Source organism: Ochotona curzoniae, unplaced genomic scaffold (assembly GCF_017591425.1).
Source record: "Ochotona curzoniae isolate NIBS_2020 unplaced genomic scaffold, NIBS_Ocur_1.0 contig_908, whole genome shotgun sequence".
Classification (NCBI taxonomy): Eukaryota; Metazoa; Chordata; class Mammalia; order Lagomorpha; family Ochotonidae; genus Ochotona; species Ochotona curzoniae.
In genome coordinates, this window is record NW_024466607.1 from 7629361 (window position 1) to 7642132 (window position 12772).

The following is a 12772-nucleotide window of genomic DNA, read 5'->3' on the forward strand; positions in this document are numbered from 1 at the left end:
GCAGAAGTGTGGTCTCAGCCAGCGCCCCCTGTCAACAGCCTGCCCAGGGCCCTGCTACCTGGACATGCCCCACACCTATGCTGCACAGGACAGACCTACCACGTAGGTGCCGCCAGCGCTAACCTGAAGCAGAGTGCAATGATCCCCCTACTGAGGAATCTGCGCGCAGCCACAGGGGTGCAGCTGGGATACAGGGGTCACCCCAGTCTGCTCAGCCTGAGCCACAGTGGGGAGGGACTGGGGCAGGGGTGGCCACGGGGGCCTCCATGGCACTGAGGGTCTGGAAGGTGATCTTGCAGGGAGGAATCCAGGGGCAAGGCACGAGGGGGGTTAATAGAGACCACCACCACCTGGAGAAAGCCAGAGAAGAGACTCGTCCCTTCCAAAGAGAGGAACCACATGGGGTGACACCCCCTCACCCCACAGAAACTGGACAACCAAGAGGAAGAGGTGACAACACCCTCCACAGCCTGGGACTCTGCACCCCAGGAGGCGGTCCTCGGAGCCATTCTCACACGGAGAGTGGGGAAGCATGTGGCCGGCACACACTGCCTGCGGGAGCAGTTCAGAGGGGACGGGGCGTGAGGTCAGAACCCGACCCCAGGTGAAGGATGGAAGGTCCTTAGAGAAGGAAGGAGTGATGTTTCTCATGCGACAGCAGGAGCATCTGTGCGCTGCGTTCCAAGGCTGGTGCACGGCACTACGACGGGGATTAGGCCTGCTGGTTACTGTAAGGTACCTGGACCAGCCGTGGAGCCGACCAGTGCTATGTGAGAGCGCGCCGGATTAGTTGCGGAAGCGTAATGCAAATGGTAGAGTAACCACTAAGATAAAGTTTAAAAACAGACGATCCGGACGCTGAGAGAAATCGAGATTATATGAAAGGATCCGTTAAGGTCACAAAAGGCAGAGGAGGAGCGGAAGGCGCCAGGAAGAGGCGGTACAGGCCACACCCACACACGACTGACGTTGACCCAAGAGATGGACACATGGTCCGTGTTCTGCACGCCATCACGAGTTCAGGAGGTGTTCAGCTGCCGGGCCGTGTCCAGCCTGGCGCAGGGGCTGCATGAAGCACAGACAGGGCGGGTTTCAGAAGAAGAAAACCAGAAGGGGCAAAAGGGAGCAAGGCCCCCCTAAGCCACGGCAATGGAGGAACCAGCGGCCCAGCCACGGAGGCCTGAGCCGACAGCGGCAGGGAGGAGCGTCCAGGTCATTCCTGGTGGAGACCCAGCGCCCTGCGGTAGAAACAGCGTCGCCAGCAGGTGGAAATCAGGAAGGACCAGGGCCTGGCCAGGGGCGCCATGGCCAGCTGCCGCTGACATGCCATGTCACGCAGCAACGGCAGCATCCGCCTGCTCCCCAGAGCCACGCAGCGCCTCGCCGCAGCGCACCAGGCACATGTGAAAGGTGGGGTGCCACAGAGTTCAAGAACAAGGAGTGAGCCGCACACCAGTGACCAAGAAATGACTGCAAACTCTCCAGATCATGCAGGGCTCAAGGGAGAAACCTCAAGAGAGATGCTTAAAATGCAAATATCATGTACACAATTGATGTGAAATCGCACAAGAAATTATAGAGAAATGCATCCTTTTGAATACATGTTCTTAAAAAGTATTTTTTTAAATGCTGTAAAATCGATCATGTGAACTTTCCCACGGCAGCAAACAATACAAATGAGGAAACGTGGATGAGAAGTGGGTGAGAAGTCAAACAAGCACAAACGGAAAGGCGCGAACACAGCAAACAAGGAGAATCAATAAACCTACATCTGATTCTTGGAGGCGATCCATAGAAGGATGAGACCCTCCCCGGAGCATTAAAGAAGCAGTGAATAATGAACAGAGGGGCGGGACATGAGGGCCTGCAGCACACAGCACAGAGGAACAGCTTCACGGATGTGACGCCTGACATGAAATGAACGCATTTCCTGAAAGGCAGAGAATCCCAAGAAAGGACAGATCACAGCTTTCCTGGAACATCTAAAAGTTTTGTCAATCCTGCAGTCCCTTAAATGTATGATTGCCTTACATGTAAAAAAATACATATGCCTTCTTTGCTTATTAAATACTTCATGGTTAAAAAAAAACTGGGCCCGGTGTGGTACGCTAGTGACAAAAGTCCTTACCTTGAATGCACCAGAATCCCATATGGGTGCCGGTTCTAATCCCGGCAGCTCCACTTCCCATCCAGCTCCCTGCCTGTGGCCTGGGAAAGCAGTGGAGGACAGCCCAAGGCCTTGGGACCCTGCACCTGTGTGTGGGAGACCCGGAAGAAGCTCCTGGATCCTGGCTTCGGATCGGCTTAGCTGCAGCCAACACTTGAGGAGTAAACCAGCAGACGGAAGATCTTTCTATATTTCCTTTTCTCTGTAAATCTGCCTTTCCAGAAAAACCTAAGCAAAACAAGTAACGGTCCTCTTAGCCCCAGCAGGTCATCGTCGTCTTGCTGGTGGAGGGACTCGCGTGGACAGTGCTGGCCACGGACTGAGCAAGGGGCTCAAGGCTGGGCTGATGGGCTACTCTGCCCAGTCATGTGCCCTTCCCTCTGTGAGAGATGTCTCTGAAGGGTGGACTTCTTCCCAGATTGCACGGGGAAAGAGATCTTCCATCTGCTAGTTCACCCCCAAATGTCCTCCACGGCCAAGGCTGGACTGAAGCTGGGAGCCCAGATCTTTGCCTGTGTTCTTGACGGGGGGAGGGGGGGCAAGGCCTGAGCCCTAGAGCCATCCAGTGCTGCTCGCCAGGGTGCACCTGAGCAGGAAGTAGCCCAGAAGCAGAGCCAGGGACAGGGGAGGCCTGGGCAGCGCCTACATCCAGGAGGAGCCCCTGCTGCCTTAGGGCAGAGAGAACTTCTTTCCAAGTTGACATCAATTCTGCCACTGTTGGATCAGCCCGTCCTGGTCTGTGCTCCACGGCTGTAATGGAATGCTCAGAAAGAGGTTGGAAAGCTGCGCTCACAGATCGGCAGGCTGAGTCTAAGGCAGATGGCACGAGGTGGGTGGCAGAGCCCGGGAGACCACGTGGCAAGATGGGAAACCAGACAGTAGGGCAGAGGGTGTACCCAGGCCTGCTGTGCCACCCAGTGACCCTTCCTCAGGCAGCGCCCCCTGGAACAAGTCATCTCACACGAAGTCTGTCTTGAACTCCACTCTGCGAACCCAGTTTTTATTTATTTATTTATTTATTAGAAAGGCAGATATACAGAGAGGAGAGACAGAGAGGAAGATCTTCCGTCTGATGGTTCACATGGCTGGTGCTGAGCCAATCCAAAGTCAGGAGTCTCCTCTGGGTCTCCCACGTGGGTGCAGGGTCCCAAAGCTGTGGGCCGTCCTGGACTGCTTTCCCAGGCCACAAACAGGGAGCTGGATGGGAAACGGGGCCGCCGGGATTCGAACTGGCACCCATATGGGATCCCGGTGCGTTCAAGGCGAGGACCTTAATCTCTCTGCTGTTGCTCCAGGCCCAGAACCCAGTTTCTAACATATGGGCCTGCTGGGACACAACACAACACAGTGGAGCCTACACCTTGGTGCCTGTTTCTAAGGGACAGTGGACCTGGAGACACCCGCGGCCACCCACGGCTTCTGTGGTCACACAGCCTCCCTTTGCCCCCTTGTCCCCCTCCCATGTCACCCCAAGGCTTCTGTCCTTGTACTGAGCTCCAAGGCCTCTGGCTTTTTTCCGATCTAAGTCAGAGCCTGGCTACACATTTGGCCCAGGCCTGGTTCTCCTTTTCCATCTAGACCACTAGACCCCACTCCACCATCAGCCACAAAGCCATCTCACTTTCCTCTCCTTCACTGTTTGCTGGAGCAGCCCTTTTCCATGCCCTTCTAGAACCTTCCCTTTGTATCCCTAACTTGGTGGAATGCATAAAGTAGCTTAGGGCCTGTTTCTGCCTCCACAAGCCCCTTCCTCCCTGGGTGGAGGTGTTTCTGGCTTCTGATCTCCCTGGGGAGGATTCCACGGCAACTCTCCCAGGAACTCTGGAGAAGCCCCATGCCAGTGTTCTTGTCTTGGGGCTAGGAGGCCCAGCAAGACGCGGCAAAGTCACAGAGGGAGTGAACACCACGGGGAAGAAGTGGGCTGGTAGGCACAGTCACTGCAAACCTTCAGTTTGTGAAGAAAAAAAAAAGTCTGCATCTCCTCTCTCCAGTAGCTCCTCAGTAGCTTCCCAGCACGGAGCAGCAGGGCAGGCCGGCCCCGTGCCGGTAAACCTCAGGAGCACGTGGTCCCAGTCCCTCACAGTCAGCCAGGAGACAGGCAGACAGGCCGTCCCCACCTGCTTCGGCAGCTCCCACATTCCCCCTGAAACCCAAACACAGGCAGGCAGAGAAGGGGCAGGTGCTGCGCCTGGAGGGGCCTCCACCAGCATCCCCTGGCAGACTGCCTAGCTGGGCCCAGGCTCTGGCTTCCCACTACGGAGCACCCTGCCAGAGAGCAGGTCAGGCTCACGGGGCTGGATCCCTGCCTGCCTGATGGGAACCTGGACCAAGTTTCCAGCTCCCAGCTTCAGCCTGGCCCAGTCCCTGCCTTTACAGGCCTTTGGGGACAGTGAACCAGCCAAGGGGAGCTCTTCTCTCCCCACATTCCCTTCCTTCTTCCCTCCCAAGGAACTATAGACAACGTACCTTGTGAACACAGATGTGAAAATTCTTACCATGAGCAAACCCAGCAATGTGTAACAAGAATACGCCACAACTAAGCAGGGTTTATCCCAAGTACACAAGAACCAGTCCAGGGGATGCATGACGCCCAAGGGCTCGGAAAGAAAAATCTCACAAACACACGGCAAAAATCCAACACCCATTCTTAACCGAAAACTCGTCTCGGACCAAGCATGAACGCGAACTTCCTTGACTTCATAAAGAACATTGCCGAAAGCCCTGTAGCTAACCAGGTGTTAACCAGCCACTTGGTGTACCAGCATCCCGTGTGGGCACAGGGTCATGTCCCGGCTGCTCCACTTCCCATCCAGCTCCATGCTTCTGTATCTGGGAAAACAGGGTAGGGCAGGCTGGGGCTGGAAGGAGTGGGGAGGCTTAGGGAGCAGATAGTGTGGGCGGGCACAGACAACCATGAATGAGGCAGGAGGACAGGAGGGGGACCATGCGGACCTGCTGTGTGTCCGCTGTCCCATGACTTCACCTACAAGACACGGCCTCAGACTCCAGGACAGTGGCCACGCCAGGGCCCGCCCCAGTGGGGAGTGCTGTGCAGCCACGCTGGCCACGTGCCACTGACGCTGTCAGGGAAGGAGGGGAAGGGGCTGTAATTCCACAATGGGAAACAAGAAAATCCAATATTGGTACAGAGACCTTATGTCTGCCATTCTTCTTTTGACTTTTTTCAAGTTTCTAATTGCCCAACTGGCTTGAAAAGCATTGAAAATGTTTTCTGGTAACTCTCTTTCTCACCTTCTAGAAAAAATAAAATCAATCTGTTGATTTTAGATAGCTGGAACTATCACCCCATCACTCCGAAAAAGGTTCTGTAATGTCACATGGTGGCCACTAGGTGGCAAGCACACACACGGAATGCAGGTGACGGTTCCAAGCCTGGGATCGAGAGTTGGAGTGGAGCTTGGTTCCCGGGTGTCCCACCACCTCTGTGAGGGACCATGCAAGCTGGCAGGCTGGGCGTTGAGGGTCATCAGGCTGGGGTGTGGTTCTCAGAGGGTATGGGACTGACTACAGCTTCTCATCTTGAACCCTCTGGCCTCATCCACTTAGTCCTCTCTGGCCAGCACCTCCCACTCCCGCCAAGGCCCCCGCAAAGCACTTCTTTGGGGAGGTGAGTTCTTTGATGTGCCCAATTTGCAGCTGAGCAAAATGAGGCAGGCTGTGGCCAAGACTATTGTCTAATGTCTGAGGACACAGGGCACGGAACAGGAAGTGCACAGGACAAACACAGTGAAGACTGAATGAGCAGAGCTCTGGGATAGCTGCACATCCCGTGAAGGTGCCCCACACTGCTGACCCACACGCCAACGTGACCAGGGACTGTGGCACAGCAGGTTAGCTCGCTGCAGCACCAGCATCCCACGTGGGCATGCTTTGTGCCCTCCTCCTCCTCTGGTCCAGCTCCTTGCTGACGCTCCTGGGAAGGCAGCGAAGGGTGGTCCAAATGCTTGGGCCCTGCCCCCACAAGGGGGGCCTGGATGGCACTGCAGGCTCTTGGCTCCTGCAGCCACATGGAGATTGAGCTGGGAGCTGTGTGTGTGTATGTGTGTCTCCCTCTAATTTTACCTTTGTGATAAGTATATCTTTTTTTTTTTTTAATGGTAAGATGGAAAGTCACATGTCCCACAGTAACAAAGATCAGAACACTGGGATTTGGGGTGGGGAGGGGGCACCCTCACAGGCAGCAGTGAGAAGGGGCTGGGCAGGGCCAGGTTCCCTTCTGGAAGTGGGGGAAGATGAACACTCCAGGGGTTGGAGTTTACTGCTGGCTGAAGTGGGAGACCTGGCCGGGCTGGAAGTTGGGACCTTTAGGGGGATAATGAGTGAGCAGAAAATGGGGCCGTAGGAGAGAGGCCATGGTCCAGGTGGGTGGACAGCAAGCAGGCGAAGCTGGTGGCCGAGGGCATGGAGGAGCTGGGGAGAGCGGTCCTCCTGACTCTGGAGCCAGCTCACCCCAAGACAGACAGTGCTGGACGGAGTTGGCTCACTCCTAGGAGACATCTAAGAGGGACTGGGTGCCCGGGTCTGGGCTACAGTTGGAAGTGAGGCAGTGGCCACAGCTGGACCAGTGTCCAGACAGAAAAACAGATGCAGGGTGTGGGGGTGGGGCGTGGGCTTCACGCTTTGGGGGCTGTGGGGCAAAGGGGAGAAGCCGTGGCGGGAGAGGGGTTTGGGCAATGGGTGCCTGAGATACAAGGACAGGATTTTTCCAGAATGAAGGGAACGGGACGGGTACATCAGCTTCTTCTCCCATGAGTCCTCTCCCTCGGGCTCTGCTGGCCAAAGGGTCCTTGCCTGCCAGGATCTTCCCACACGTTCCCAAAGCATTGTAATGCCCAGGGGTACTGAGGCCTTTGGGGGCCCAGCCCCTCCACATGTGCACATTGTGCTGTCTGCAAACCCTTGCTTGACTCGGTTCATGCTAAGGGTTAGCATCAAAGGCACGGGGTGTGTTGATTCAAGATTTAATTACTTACAAAACTTTGCTGCTACGTTTAATTTTTTTTGAGACTTTCTTTTTATCTATTTATTTGCAAAACCACAGAGAGTAAGAGAGGTCTCTCGTCGGCTGATTCACTCCCCAAATGGCTGCAACGGCCAGGGCTGGAGCCTGGAAACCCCTCTGGGTGGCTCGCATGGGTGCCAAGGCACCAGGGACTTGGGCCACCTCCCACTGCTTTCCCAAGCACGTTAGCAGGGAGCTGGAGGGAAGTGGAGCAGCCACGGCTAGAGCCAGTGCTGCCACATGGAGCTGTTAACTCCCTTTGCCTACCACCAGCCTGCTAGGATTAATTGTGCTTAGTATTTTAGTCAACTAAATGCATCATTAAATGTAAGAACACATTTCTTTCGTATGGGATCCCGGTGGATATAAGGTGAGGACTTAGCCACTTGGCTATTCTGCTGGACCCTGCATGTATTTGTTAAAAGGAACCTTAGGGACAGGCATCAGGCCTGGCTGTCAGTTAAGTCGCCTACATTCCACATTAGGATGTGAGGGTTTAAGTCCTTCCACTTCCGGTCCCAGCTTCCTGCTAATATGTACCCAGGGAGGGCACTGTGATAGACCATGCAGCTGGGCTGTCGCCCCCGCAGGACTGAGTTCCTGGTTCCCGGCTTCCGTCGGACCCAGCCCTGCCCGTGGGCATTGAGTCAGGTAGCAGCCCAGCCAGTGGTACTCTCTGTCAGGCATGGTGGCGTAGTGGCTAAAGTCCTCGCTTTGCATGCGCCAGGGCCTCATATGGGCACTAGTTTGTGTCCAAGCTGCTCCACTTCCCATCCAGCTCCCTGCTTGTGGTCTGGGAAAGCAGTCAAGGATGACCCAAAGCCTTGGAATCCTGCACCTGTGTGGGATGCCTGGAAGAAGCTCCTGGCTCCTGGCTTCAGATGGGCTCAGCTCCAGCCCATTGCAGGCACTTGAAGAATGAACCAGCAGACAGAAGATCTTCCTTTCTGTCTCTCTTCCTCTCTGTATATCTGACTGAAAGCAAGCAAGCAAGCAAGCAAGCAAACAAAGCTTCAAAACTGTTGAACTATCAAAACGACTTGAGCCGTGCCCTCGGAGCATGCCCCACGCTGGGGACCCTGGGATAGGTAGGAGGTTGGGTGGGGCTTCTCCAGATTAAATTATCTACTTAGGTGAAATGCAGCATTATCAAGAAGGAAGGAGAGAGCTTCTCCATCTGCTGGTTCACGTGCCAGAGTAGGGCCAGGTGGAAGTCGAGCTTCATCCGGGTCACTCACATGGGTGCAGGGCCCAAACACTCCAGCCATCTTGCATTGCTATTCCAGGCACATTAGCAGAGACCTGGACCAGAAATGGAGCAGCTGGAAATCAAATTGGTATCATATGGGATGTTGGCATTGCAGGCAGCAGCTTAACCCTCTATGCCACAACACCAGCCCCAAGAGGGAACTTTCCTTCGACTAGCATCAGTGGAAAGTGATGTCGTTCCCCTCGCAGCACGTAGGACACGTGAGTCTAAACACTGCCAGTGAGGCAGAAGTGTCACATTCCACGGGGAGTGTGAGGAAACAGCAAGTGCTGGGCAGGGGCTGGCACCAACAGGAGGCCCTATCTTGACCTCTTCAGGAAGATCAGGAGAACCTGATCACCATGCTCCCCCAGGACCCCCAGCCTGCAGGGGGAGCCCCCCAGCCTACACTTTGGGACCAGGCAGGATGGAGGTTTTTGCTTCCATTTCAAGGAGAAAAAAAATGAGAGGAACACAGAGCGGAAGTGGGTTCTCCTCCCGTGCCCTCCCGGACCCAGTTGAGGGTCTCCTGAGGCCGCGGACTGGAACCCGCCGCGGTGCAGGTGAGGCAGGACATGCTTGCAGAACCTGGAGTACTCCTGCTGTGTCCAACGCCCCCAAGCCCTGGCACCCCAGAACCTCCTGCCTCTGGAGATAGGGCCAAGTAGGGCTACAGCAGGGGATAAGCTGGGCTATTTTCATCACTTCCTTCCGCCCACTGGTGCAGCAGGGGCTGCTGCTGCCTCCTGCGGCATTGCCGGAACCGCCAGGGCAGGCACAAAAGGGCACCCTGACAGAAGCCTCAGGTAAGCAGCCTCCTTGTCAACCCACAGGTCCCACCTCCACCATGTGCACCTGAGGCTGGGGTGGAGGGACAGGCTGGTGGCACTGGGCCCACATAAAGAGCAGGGTGCTGGTGGCATGAGGGTGGAGGGGGCTGTGCTGGGGCAGGGCTGAGTCCACTCAGACGTGGCTGGACTAACCTGGGCCTCCTCTTCTCCAATTAGCCTCTCCGCGTTGCCTCCGCGGCTCATTTTGGCTTTAGGAACCCCAGGGGGAGAAGAGTTCCAGCCTCGTGGGGGTAGCCGTTGGGGGTGGCACCCTCAGCATGGGCCGGGCACAGACTGAGAACCAGGCTGCAGGGCCCCAGTGGCCAGGACTGGGGATCAATTAGTAGCTGATGGCTTCCCCACTCCTAAGCTGGGCTGGGGTCCCTGCCTCCCCCAGCACTGTCCTGCGTTGTCTTGTGAGGACCGGCCAGGCCTGGGTTGAGTGCACGCTGCCAGGCCCTCTCTAACTCCCAGCTGCTCTCTCCCCCACTTTGTATAGCCTGCCTGCCCAATGCCTGCCTTGGGGGTGCTGATCCTTTTTTGGGCTGTGGCAGAGGCCACGGAGAACTGCCCTGCCCTGTGCACCTGCCAAGCTCTGGAAACCATGGGGCTGCACATGGACTGCAGGGGGCGCGGACTCACAGAACTGCCCGCCCTGCCGGCCCACACCCGCCAGCTCCTCCTGACCAACAACAGCCTGCGCTCTGTGCCGCCTGGTGCCTTCGACCACCTCCCGCAGCTGCAGGTCCTGGAGCTGGAGCACAACCCCTGGCACTGTGACTGTGGCCTTACCTACCTGCGCCTCTGGCTGGAGGACCGTGCGCCCGACACCCTGCCACTCATCCACTGTGCCAGCCCGGAACGTGCCGCCCGCCGCCCGCTCAGCCAGCTGACAGGCTTTGAGTTGGGCAGCTGTGGCTGGCAGCCACAGGTATCCTGGGCCTTCCCGAATATCTGGTGGGACGTGGCCCTGGGGGTTGTGGCTATCCTAGTCCTGGCCCTGCTGGCTGCCCTGCTGTGCACCTCCACAGAGCACCTGGAGTGAATCCCAGTACCCAGGGCTGTCCCCGGCCACAGGGGTAGGCCCTGGTCAGCCTGGAGGCCCTGAAGCCTGAATTAAACGGTCTCCTCAGCCCTTTCACTGAAGCTTAGGTACTGTTTTTATTTCCTCTTGGCACCCGAGTGTGACTCCTAGGAACCAGGGATGGGCTCGTGGTCATCAGATCTTGCTCAGGCTCCTGGGAAAATGAGCCACCCCATACCTGCCAACCATCACTCGGACCCTACAACCTCCACACCTCCAAACCTCTCTCTGCACCTGCCCTGTCCCCAGATCCTGGTTCCTATGACCTTCGTCCTCTGTGTCACCTGCTTCCCACAGAGGCGACCTGGGATGCCCAGGCTGGCCACACCTCATTCTTTAGCCACTCCACAAATGGCACAGGCATTCAACTGATACACAGAAGTGCACAGTGGCACACCCTGGACCTCATACTGGATTCGGGGGCAGAGATTTCCGCTGAGATGCACATCACTTTGCTAGCCTGGGCTCTGACACTCTGTCCCAGCCTGGAGCTCACACAGCTCCCCTCTCCTCCTCCTCTCCACTCTTCAGAAATCCAGCAAGCTCCTCCCTTTCGTGTGGCCAACAGCTCTTCACAGTGCTGGCTGGGTGGCCCTGCGGATCTGAAGGAGTCCCCGGGGAGACTGAGTGAGCGCCAAGGACACCTGCACCATTCTCACACTTCTGAGAGGCTGTAAATCTTTCATGTAGAATCTCTGAATGTTAGCCACTAAACCAAAGCTAAAACAAAACAAAAAACCTGTTGCAGACAGAACATGGCACTGGGCTGCACGGAGTCCATGGGCTGCAGAATCGACACCACACCACTGCCAACCGAACCTGTGCATGGTGGGGTGTGGAGCCCCTGGGGATCCTGCAAACGCCAGTGAGGAAACTCTTCCCTACAGGGCAAGCGGGGAGGCAAGCCCAGCCAGCCATCAGGCTGTCTGCATGGGTTTCCTTCTCACCTGAGCTTCCAGAAATTTCTGGGTGGGCACTTAGTTAGGATGCCACTTAGGACACCAGTAGCCAGGTGGGGGTCCCTGGGGTGCTCGGTCCTGCCTAGGAGGCAGTCACCTTGGGGAGGGCCCCCGCCACAGACACGCCTCTCTCACGGGTTTCCATGAGGGGCCAACTCGCTGTCTCCTGCCACCCATTAACACCATGCGTTGGGAATGGCACTTCCACATGTGAATTTAGGGAGGGGGGCACACTCGGACTCCAGCATTGCCTCCATTATGCCCACTATCGCCATCCCAGGCCAGCATCGCAGAGCCACCTGCACCTGCCCCAGCCTCAGTGCTCCAGCTACTATACCCATGGTCACAGCTGCCCCTTGTAAGATGCAATCAGCTATACAAGCCACACCACCACCACCACGATCAGCTCGCCCTCCCCTCCCCCACGCCACTCTTCCTCCCTCTGTTGCCCCGGCCCCAGCTCAGCCTGGACCTCCGCTCCTTGGCCCACCAAGCCCCCTATGGCTGTCACAGAGCCCTGGGTTCTGGTTGACCACCCCCCCATGGCCATCAGAGTCCTGGGTAGTTAAGAGGACAAGAGGCTTACCCAACTAGCGGGTATGAAGGCTGAAGGTCCAAGGTGCAGCAGCCCCGTGGGTTGGTCCCTGATGGTGGAGGGGGGCCTCCTGGTGGGCACTCGTACGAGGAGAGGACAAGGATGGGCAGGCATAGCCACTGCCTGGCTGCGCTCTGGCAGGGGCCCAGCCAACCACTGCAACCTCTTCCGGGTGAAGTCTTCCATGACCCAAGGTGCTCCCACTAGACCCCACCTCTTAAAGGTCCCGTCCCCTCCCCCATGAGACCACACTAGGACCAAGCTCCGAGCGCAGACCCTGGGAGCAGCCAACTGTTCTTGATGAACCCTCACCACTGCCACTGTTGACACCACGAGTGTCATACTCCTGCTGTGGACAAAATGCCCATGGTGCCACCATGAAGTTGTCCTCGTGTCACCAGGATGCCACCCTCATCAGCATCTCTCGATGTTGTCTTTTAAGCCCTCCTCACACACGAGCCTGCCATGGTGCGCATCCTGGCTGTGGGAACCGCCCCTCCTGGGCTCAGCCCAGGGACCCCAACGGCAGAATCCCCGGCTCTGAGCCCTTTGGCAGGTGGGAGCAGAGGGCAGGGACAACTGTGTGGATGTTGGTGGCCCCACTGGGAGGACAGGAGGAACACAGCGTGCCTGCAAGCATTCACTGTCCAGAACCTGCTCCCCAGCCCACCCATGTGCTCCAGCTCCTGCTGTCTTCCTGGCTACGCCACGGAGCATGCCCTGAGCCCTCTGCCCTGGGTCACCACAGACCAAGTCAGCACTGGCCTGAGGGAATAAGACAGCTTGTCCACTCACAGGCAAGACCCCTCAGGCCAAGGGAAGAAGCCAGAAAACTCTGAGATGTCACGGTGACCCTGAGCCACCC

The 12772-nt window shown here is 57.0% G+C and overlaps 1 protein-coding gene across 1 annotated transcript; it reads left to right on the forward strand.

Annotated features, from left to right (window-relative positions):
• The first annotated feature begins 9175 nt into the window (after positions 1-9175).
• GP9 (glycoprotein IX platelet) lies at positions 9176-10410 on the forward strand. The gene is made up of 2 exons (XM_040995285.1): positions 9176-9245; positions 9769-10410. Exon 2 carries the CDS (start codon positions 9781-9783, stop codon positions 10312-10314), a length of 534 nt encoding a protein of 177 aa, XP_040851219.1. The 5' UTR covers positions 9176-9245; positions 9769-9780; the 3' UTR covers positions 10315-10410.
• Positions 10411-12772: the final 2362 nt, after the last annotated feature.